The sequence below is a fragment of the Eupeodes corollae genome, chromosome 3 (assembly GCF_945859685.1).
Source record: "Eupeodes corollae chromosome 3, idEupCoro1.1, whole genome shotgun sequence".
Taxonomy (NCBI): domain Eukaryota; kingdom Metazoa; phylum Arthropoda; class Insecta; order Diptera; family Syrphidae; genus Eupeodes; species Eupeodes corollae.
The window spans coordinates 67,407,590-67,417,571 of NC_079149.1; the positions used below are offsets into that span (position 1 = coordinate 67,407,590).

At 34.5% G+C, this 9,982-nt stretch overlaps 2 protein-coding genes across 2 annotated transcripts; one reads left to right on the forward strand and one right to left on the reverse strand.

The window, feature by feature from the left end:
* Positions 1 to 992: 992 nt before the first annotated feature.
* LOC129952009 (uncharacterized aarF domain-containing protein kinase 5) lies at positions 993 to 7,694 on the forward strand. The gene is made up of 7 exons (XM_056064421.1): positions 993 to 1,142; positions 1,218 to 1,802; positions 6,249 to 6,494; positions 6,561 to 6,726; positions 6,782 to 7,133; positions 7,199 to 7,363; positions 7,423 to 7,694. Exons 1-7 carry the CDS (start codon positions 1,128 to 1,130, stop codon positions 7,541 to 7,543), a joined length of 1,650 nt encoding a protein of 549 aa, XP_055920396.1. The 5' UTR covers positions 993 to 1,127; the 3' UTR covers positions 7,544 to 7,694.
* An 809-nt stretch (positions 7,695 to 8,503) lies between these two features.
* Positions 8,504 to 9,168, reverse strand: LOC129950952 (UPF0545 protein C22orf39 homolog). The gene is made up of 2 exons (XM_056062920.1): positions 9,008 to 9,168; positions 8,504 to 8,950 (listed from the first exon to the last, which is right to left on the reverse strand). The coding sequence occupies exons 1-2, from the start codon at positions 9,068 to 9,070 to the stop codon at positions 8,555 to 8,557; spliced, it is 459 nt and encodes a 152-aa protein (XP_055918895.1). The 5' UTR covers positions 9,071 to 9,168; the 3' UTR covers positions 8,504 to 8,554.
* Positions 9,169 to 9,982: the final 814 nt, after the last annotated feature.

Here is a 9,982-nt window from a genome sequence, read left to right on the forward strand (position 1 = left end):
AAGCAATAAAAAAACTATTTTTGAAGGGGTCATCGCGGAAAAAAATTGTTTTTGATTTTTCTAGGGTAGAACCAACCCCCAAAGAGCTCTCTAGGGGTAGGTGATCCTAGGACGTTTTTTTTCATGAGTATCGGTATTACCAAAAAGGGTATTTTAAAAGTTATTGTTGGTTGTTTTTTCGTTGACTCGAAAGAATTGTTTTTTTTTTTCTTAGTTTTGTTAATTTAATTATTGGTTAATGTACTTTGTTAATTCGATTTTTTTTATTTTTGTTGGTTCATTCAAAAATGTTGAAATGTAATAATAAAAACTTGACGCCCATGATAAGAAAAAAAGAAAGCGTTAGTTTTTTTTGCTTTTGGTTTCAACTGAGTAAAACGATGGTTTGTTGAAGACTTTTCAGGGGTGCCGATAGTAGTAGCTTTTCAAAGGACCTGATTTCCACTGGAACGATAACGGTTGGGAAAATCCAAACATGGCCTGAGGATTTTCATGGTTGGGTGAGTATAGACCACACTGCAATAACACCGGCAGTGTCCTTGAGATGGTGAACGTCCGTCCGCGTCCAATTTTTAGTTAAGTTTTTAGTAAACCGGCCTGATATATGTTTTTGGATGCTGGTAACGTTTACTTCCGGGAACAAGGTCCCTCCCACATCCGACGAGCTAACGCTGCGCACGGCAAGCAGGCCACGTTCTCGGGAGTACATACTCTGTCCCTTTTTCCTGGTGTTCCTCTTTCCTTTTCCAGATGTTCCTGTCCCGGTATGGTAGATTCTCTGCCTTATCGACTTATCCTTATCCACGTTCCTCTCTCACTAACCGGCAACTATCTAAGAGTTATGTTGATTCTTATTCGAATTCCGGGCAACCTTGCCTCGTAATTTTTACGATATATTTGTCAAATAAACAATGAAACTTCAAGCTGCCAAACACACCTTAAAAACAAGTTCAATCAGTGCAGTCAAGTGCACTGACACAACTTATTTCGGTTTTTTGCTGCGTTTGTCATATGTCACTTGTTCAGATCGTTTTGACACTTGTGTTTTATTGCATCAAAACAAACTCTGTAATAAAACTAATAAACTATTTAGGTTTTTTTATATTGAATCGTTTAATTCTGAAGTAATGATTTCATCTACAGTAAGAGCCATATTATACGTACATTTATAAAAATCATTGATTTATTAAAAAGTATTGTATTTATTTCTTTTGCAGAAATTTGTATTATTACGTAGCTTAAGCAGCAGTCAAGCAAGAAATTTTGCAAAAAGCACAGTAAACAAAAAGAAAACCTTACCATATTTTAAAATAGGAACTGGAAGTATTTTTACAACATTTATTGTATATGATTACATTGTCAATGATTTTACTTATTGCGGTGCAATAAGTAGATTTATGCGATCATTAAAAGTTGCAACTCAAATTTCATGGGATTACTTGTTGCTTCAAAGGAAAGAAAGCTACGAAAACTATGATGTACTTGTTAAAGAGGTTCATCTTAAAAGTGCCAATAGGTTACTTGATGCCTGTTTGAGGAACGGTGGACTTTATATCAAAGTTGGCCAAGGTGTTGCTGCAATTAATCATATTTTGCCTCTTGAATATACACAAACCTTATGCAAACTTCAAGATGAATGCTTGCCAACATCAAAAGAAGATGTCCAAAAAGTATTTACTAAAGACTTCGGAATGTTACCAGAGGATATGTTTCAAGATTTTGATTATAAACCAATAGCAGCAGCAAGCTTAGCACAAGTTTTTCGAGCTAAACTTAAAACCGGTGAAGAAGTAGCAGTTAAGGTAAGTCTATATGGGTATATAATTGAGAGAAGTCTATAAATACCAAATAATAATAATATCAATTGCGAAATGATAACGTTGTCTTAATTGGCTAAATCTTCGTTTGATAATTTTTATAAACATAATGTAGCCTTTACAAAGAACACCCAGATACTTAATCGGCCTTATCGCTGTCTTACAAAATATTTTTGTTCCGATAAAAGCAACGTCCATTCGTAGTACGACTTTTCTCTTTCGTATTGCAATATTTACGATATTGATAAAACTATCTTCATATAAGTCACTATTTAAAATCATACCTTTATTCTTTTTCGTATTTATTTTGCGTTTATTCATTTTGAGTTTATTATTCTATAATACAAGGACGATATTAAATTGTAACAAGCTTTTAATTATATGTACATCAACACATCATATCGCCAAAGAGTTTTAATTTAATACATAAGACTTTGTCTTTAAGTTGAGTATGATTGAGACCGTTTTCCTTTATTTTCCCGGGCATTATAATTGAACAGCTTTTCTAACAACACTAAAATTACGTTTTTTCTCAGTTGCATAAATCAAACAATAATTTTTAAAGGATTGAGATGTCTTTATTTTGCAATTTAATTTGGTTTGGTTCACGTAAGGTTTTGACGACCGAAAGGCTAAGTTAAAACAAAACATATCCCTTAATAATAAAGTGTATGATGGTTTTCCATAGTTCAAATCTTTCTAGAAAGAATTAAAATCATTTTAGTATCTTATTTTCTGAATATTCTCACGAGTATTTTTTTTGACTCGTGAGTTTAGTTTTGAATGTAATACTTTCAAGGCAATATTTCAAAACCTTGAACTAGCCTTGAACTCTATGCTACTTATACGTACTTAATTACTTAATGTTGCGCTATAGTCCTGTGTGAACTAGGGCCTCACCCAACAAACTTCTCCTTTTAGCTCGGTCCCTAGCTAGATGTCTCCAGTTTCGCGCTCCAAGTTGGGTGAGGTCACCTTCCACTTGTGCGCGCCACCTGATCCGCAGTCTTCCTCTACTGAGCTGTCCTGTGGGTGTGCATTCTAAGACTTTCCGGGCCGGAGTATTGGTTTCCATGCGCTCTACGTGACCAAGCCATCTTAGTCGTTGGACTTTTACCCTTCTGGCTAAGTCCGATGCATACGGGACCGTAGATCACACGAAGAACTTTTCTCTCGAAACGACCCAAGGTGCTTTTGTCATATTCCATGCTTCTGCACCGTATAGCAGGACGGGGATGATAAAGGTCTTATATAGCAACACTTTGGTCCCTCGAGAGAGGACTTTACCACTCAATTGCTTTCTTAGTCCAAAGAAACAGCGGTTAGCAAAAGTTATTATGCATTTGATCTCAGCGCTGGTGTTGTTTTCTGTGTTTACAGCGGAGCCCAGGTAGACGAAGTCCTTGACTACCTCAAAGTTACGTCTGTCGATGAGGATGTTTTAACCAAAACGTCGGTGTTGTATGTCCTTTCTAGACGACAGCATGTACTTTGTTTTGCCCTCATTAACCGTTAAACCCATTTTTGACGCCTTTGCCTCACTACTCACAAAAGCCCCATTGACATCACGCTGAGATCTTCCGATTATGTCAATGTCATCAGCATATGCTAGTAATTGGACAGACTTTTGAAAGATAGTGCCTCTAGTGTTGACGTGTGAGCTCTGCACTATTCTTTCAAGCACGATGTTAAAAACAATCACATGACAGCGCATCACTTTGTCTAAAACCTTTTTTGATATCGTAACATTTTGTTCTGTTAAGTTGTTTCCAACCTTTATGGAGCAGCGTAATCATAATCATCCTGCACAAACGAACGAGTTTTTCAGGGATGCCAAAACTAGACATGGCTCTATACAGCTCGTCTCTGTAGATGCTATCATATGCGGCCTTGAAATCGATGAAAAGATGGTGGGTGTCGATTTGGTGTTCTTGCGTTTTTTCCAGGATCTGCCGTAATGTGAATATTTGATCAGCTGTGGACTTTCCTGGTCTAAAACCACAATGATAAGGACCTATCAGGTTGTTGACGATGCGCTTTAGACGTTCACATATTACGGCAGAGAAGATTTTCTAGGCGATGTTAAGAAGAGTGATTTCTTTGTGGGTGCAGTTTAGAGGGTCTCCTTTTTTCAGGATCGGGCAAACAATACTGAGGTTTAATTCATCGGGCATGCTTTCTTCCGACCATATCTTAAAGATAAGTTGGTGCATGCTCCTAACCAACTTATCTCGAGCTGCTTGAAAGAGCTCGTCATTCACAGTAGGTAATGAATAGTAATCAATTGATCGCAACAAAATACAATCTTGAAATACCTCGAAAACAAAACAACCAAATGCCAAAATTTCAAATTGATATAAAGGCCATTTAAATTTTATTTTTTAAGTTAAAAATGGACCTTTTCCATAGAAATCTTATTTATTCATAGAAATCAGTATTAATAAATTCTTACTTTAGACATTCTAAATCATGTACACATGCATGTTACCCTATTAAAAGTCTCTTTTACTTAACATTACACTGACTTATATCTTGAATAAACTAATTTTAGGTCATGTAACAACTAAAAAATAAGGCCTTTACACGATATCTACCATTTTGTGTAGATTTTTAATCAGTTTATTTTCTTAATCGCCTTTAAATATAAAAATCTACATGGGTGGGTTTTTCTTTCAAAATACAGTAAGGTAGGACTTTTGGTAGGATCACGTGGTAGCAAATGCGCACACTTATTTTAAAATGTGATGAAAGTTTACACTCTTACAAGACTATTATTTTGAATCTGCAAACATTTTGATTGATGGAACTAAAAAGATTAAGATTAGATTAGATTTTGATTTTATTAAAACATACATTTTTAAAATAATTTGGTTAATACAATAAATATGATGCATGGCACTGTCGTGTGCCTGATTAACAACTAAAAATATAGCTTTACATAAATAAAAAAAAAAAAAAGTGCAGTTTAAGATTAAAACGCTTCATTTAAAATTGCATGTCTATATTTAAGTATTGTTTTGCAATATGCATATAACTTTGTGACATCCATTTCCTGTAGAAGACTTGTGATATCAGTATTTGAAAGAAAGTCACTGCCAAGGATAAGTCTTCTTATTTCTCTTAATATCGCACATCGTCCAACAAAATGAAAACATCCTTGCGCTCCTTCAAGTTGCACAGGCTGCATAAAATCGGTAAGTCCTCACGGTAAGGGATGTATCGATGGTATATTTGTCGTGGAAGTAGTTTCTTTCCCGGAGATCGTAGTCTAGTCTACTGTAAATCCTGCGGTGCATTGAGCTTTTGGCATGCTCCGTGTATTGCGTTCTTAAGGCTTCATCTAGACGAGCTATTAGGCGATATAAAGTTGGCTTCCAAGAGGTAAGGCTTCTATTGTTTAGATAATTACATTACATTACATTTCACACTACTCTGCACATAAATGTGCAGAACACAGCACCTTGAGCAACTAGGCTATGTAAGGTGATAACAACACAAGACATTAATACAAGACAGAAGGACAGAAGAGAAAGAACAACAGAAAGAAAGAAATACATGACAACAGCACGCGGTAGGTTTCGAGACGGTCCCCCATCTTTCTACTAACCACGCTCACTGATGCTTGATTTCGGTGATCGATGGTAACCGAAGCTTTATCAGTGAATAGGTCGTTGCCTGTGGTGTTTAGATCAACATCCACCTGCTCGGCTAATTCCATCCACTTTTTGATGGATTGTTTGAAGAACTTCTTTATTTGGGAGACGATAATTCAGAGCTTTGACGATGTAATTGAACTGCAGCTTAAATATTTTTGTAAGTAAGGGCGATAGACCTGTTTCCAGTATGATCATGTAGTTTGGCGTACTCGAAGGAAGGTGGAAATTCCGTTTTATCTGAGTATTTTTTCCACTTGTACATATTTCCAACTTCCCCAAACTTGCTCCGCATAAAATTTAACTGATTCTGATACAGCTTCGAAGGCCCTGAATTTACTGGTATGAGTAATTTCCTTATTATTAAAGCATTAGTTCCATGCTGTTTTATAGCTGTCTTAGCCTTAACAAGTTTGTCAGTTAGATGTTTTTTCATGCTCAAGTTTTTAGTAAAGCAGACTCCTACATACATATTTGTATTCCTTCACCAACTCTACTCTTTCACCATTATAGTGCCATTGCTTTATTGTTAACGCCTGGTAATTCTTCGACTTTATAATCAATAAAGCGTGCAAACAAGCATTTTTGTCAAAAACGACATTATATCCGAACTTCGTGCAAACAAGCTTGGACTGAGTGCACAGCCCTGTCTTACTCCTCAATTTTAGCCATTATCAGTACACCGTTAACCGAATTTGCAAAATAAAACGACATGCAACGACCACCACCCAGCTCAGGTTCTTCAAGTGGGATTAAATATCTATCATCTATTCCACAGGTCCAATACGGTGATTTACAAAAACGATTTACAAGTGATTTGGGAACTATCATTTTCCTCCAAGACATTGTTGAGCTTTTCTTCAAAGACTACAATTTTGGATGGATAGTCCGTGACGCTAAAAAAAATCTCATTCAAGAATTGAATTTTATAGAAGAAGGCAAAAATTCGGAGAAATGCGCTAAAGACTTGCAAAAATTCAACTTTGTACATATTCCTAAAGTGTACTGGAACCACACAAAAGAAGTTGGTCAATATTTTACGTAAAAAAATGCTACAGCAATAAATGAAAAAAATTAACTTATATTTTAGCGAGTTCTTACATTGGAATGGATTAACGGACTGAAAATTACCAATGTGATCGATTTGAAAAAACAAAATCTTAATCTTTCAGAAATTGATTTTAAATTGTTTACCATTTTCGCAGAACAGATTTTTAATACCGGCTTTGTGCACGCAGACCCACATCCTGGAAATAGTAAATTGAAAATAAGTTAAAAAGTTAATCCATATATTTAAATATTTCTTTAAAGTATTTGTTCGTAAGGCCAAAAACAGCAACGAATCTGAATTGGTTATTCTGGATCATGGACTTTACGAAACTGTACCGGAAAATGTACGTTTGCCTTTGTGTGAATTCTGGGAAGCCACCGTTCTGAAAGACGAAAAGAGAATGAAACGAAGTGCCTTGGCTCTTAATATAAATGAATACAAAAACTTTGCCCAAGTTTTGTTTCAGGTTCCATTCGAAATAAATGGAGGACAAGTCAAAACCAAACTCTCCGATAAAGATATTGAATATATGCAACAAATAGCCAAAAATAATTTCGACAGAATAATGCAAACTCTGCGAGAAATGCCAAGAAATATGCTTTTTGTTGTAAGGTAAGATATTGATTCATTTAAAGACACTCTCTTTCGCTTTAGAAATTAAGACCCCGTTTATTTAGGAATCTAAACACAATTCGGGCGATAAGTCGTCATCATGGGGATGTTGTGGATCGACCGAAAGTAATGGCGCGCCATGCTCAAAGATGCATGTATACGAAGTATAATTCGTTTCTTGGCTATTTGCGTTGGATTTGTAGACGTGCTATTTTTGAGTATTGTCTATTGTAAGTTTTTAGTCCCGTACAAACTTAAAATTCTCTCTAAGATTTGTTTTCACTTTTAGGAAAAATTCATTCAAGACATCAGTTTTTAGTTTATATATAAACGTTTTGTATAAACTAGGAAGATCACCAGTCACGTCTAAGCAAGTGTTTAAGTCTGGAATGGAAGCTAGTATGACATGACAGTTTTCATTTCGTGTTGCACAATTTATCTAAATTTATGTTTGAACCGATTTGTTGATGTTTTAAGTATAAAGTTGATAATATGTACGTACATGTATAAAGAAATAAATGAATAATGTTTTATTTTAATAAAATTTTCGAAAATACAAAATGGGTTTAAAGAATTTTAAAAAAAAAAACAAAAATGCAAACTATACTCTCACACGCAGATTTTTAATTGAAAAGACTTATTAGGAATCCTTAAGTAAATTTTATGGTAGTTACATCTGTATTTTCAAAACCAATTTGAATTAAAAATATATTTTAAAAAAGGTCGCTGATATTTAGATGGAATTCTTTGTTTTTCGTACTTTTTCTTTTCATACCTATAGTTTTGTATTTATTAATTAAAAGTCTGTTATTTCCATTCATATTTAAGTGTAATAAAAGAATTATGAAAAACAAATTTCAAGATAATATGAAGAAGTTTTCGTTGTTTAACCATAGATCTTATTTTAAGACCTTCTCATGCTTGCTCTTCATTCCATGGCAAAAAACAGGGAGTTCCATAGCCAGTATTGTGGCTGTAAATTTAGAGGTCACTGTATGGCTTTATGCAGTAAACTATGGTGGGTGACCGGGCTTGTATCAACAGTAATATGGATAATATGAACTGTTTAATTCTAAATACACTTCCTTGGCGAACTGCCATCATGCAACCACAAGACCTCAATGCCATTTAAAACTTTTGGTCATAACCAAATTTTGCATATACTATCTTTTATTCCTAGTGTTCTCTCTAACCATTTTTCCTGAAATATATCTACCTAAATATATATTTTAATTAATGAATTATATTCGTATTGATTAGTCAAAGTAGTCGGATATTAGTGACTTGCAGCACACGAAGAAATTTAGTGCAGAAAGGAGTTAATGCCCAGCTCAAAATCCAATATCACCCTTCTTCCAACAAAAGAATCATTTTGTTTAAATTGTATGTACTAATATTTATTTGTACCGATTCTGCCTTCACTACATAATAGAACAATAAGAACTGTCTACCTGCTCAGGAATTGCACCAGCTATTTCATTCGCTTTCACTTCCAAATAAGTGTTCTGATTCTTTTTTACCAGCCATTCCGGCAGCGGTTTCGCCCAATCATCGGGAGGACTCTGGCGTTTCTTCCACGTTGTGTTTGCGTAATGTGCTTTTAAGCGAATATTTCTACGTTCCTCTTCACTTTGCACAATTGCTTCTCCAGCAGCAATATTATTACCATTTGAATCCTCGTACTTCGTACAATTTTGATAATCAGTTAACCATTGACTACAATCAACTGATTCGCCGTGGATGAAATATTGATGGAATCTTGCTTTGATACTTGTGCAATCACTATATTCTTCTTTGTATATATGGCATGGACGAATCTTAAAAGATGCACAAGATGAGACTGTAAGATGTGATTATGAAAACAATATAAATACCGCCCAAGAATCTTTGAGTCCTTTATTATTATTGTTATCAGGTTTATCCAAATTTGTCGACATTCTTCCTAATATTTATTTGTAGTAAGAGTTTTTCTAAAAAACTCAGATTATCGCGAAAAATGAAGTATTATTTTAACAGCTGATGATAGCGTTGTTCGATGGCTGAAAAATAAAAGATTGAAGGTTTTTGACACATGGAGTGACGACATCTGGCAGTCAGCAAGTGAACTTTGAAAAGATGAAAAAGTGTCTCGAAAAACATTAATTTTACCAAAGGGTATTATTGTTTTAATTATAAAAGAATAATACTTTTTGTTTATTTCAAAATCAGGTGGAAAATATATCAAAAACATAATTCAAACTGTGCTATTTGTTGTCAAAAACGTAAGCAAATCAAAGAAAATAACAACAATTCTTATAGATATTTGTTTTTTTTTTTTAATACAACAAAAAATACAGTTTTGTGAAATTTTCTAAAGATATGTGATTGCTCAACAAATATTATCTAGTAACTGGTGTTACTTATTTTTGAAAATTTTGGAAATAAAATATTTTTTGTAATGGTAATTGAGAAGTTGAGTGATTGGCTCAAGAATCGCAAAGGGATAAGGAAAGTTATACAATTTTGGACCCCACTCTTTCTTGTTTCATTTCCTATTGTACGACTGTCATGCATGGATTCAACCCCTGCCTGTGCCAGCTAATTCAAATTAATCGTTTGAATTCAGCTTAAAATTGTAAGTCTCTTCCATCAATTGGCCTTTTCTGCTCCAGCCATAAGGACCTATACGAAGTCGTTCAGAATCTTCTCAACACAACCGATAAGCTGCTTGGACGGCCACATTACATGGTGATTCTGAAGGCACATTTGGCCAACAGAAACAATAGTCATAAGTAGTATTTTGGATTGAGTTTGTTGTGAAAGAAAAAAGAAAGTGTTTTAAATAAAATTAATTTTTGTTGTAACAGTTT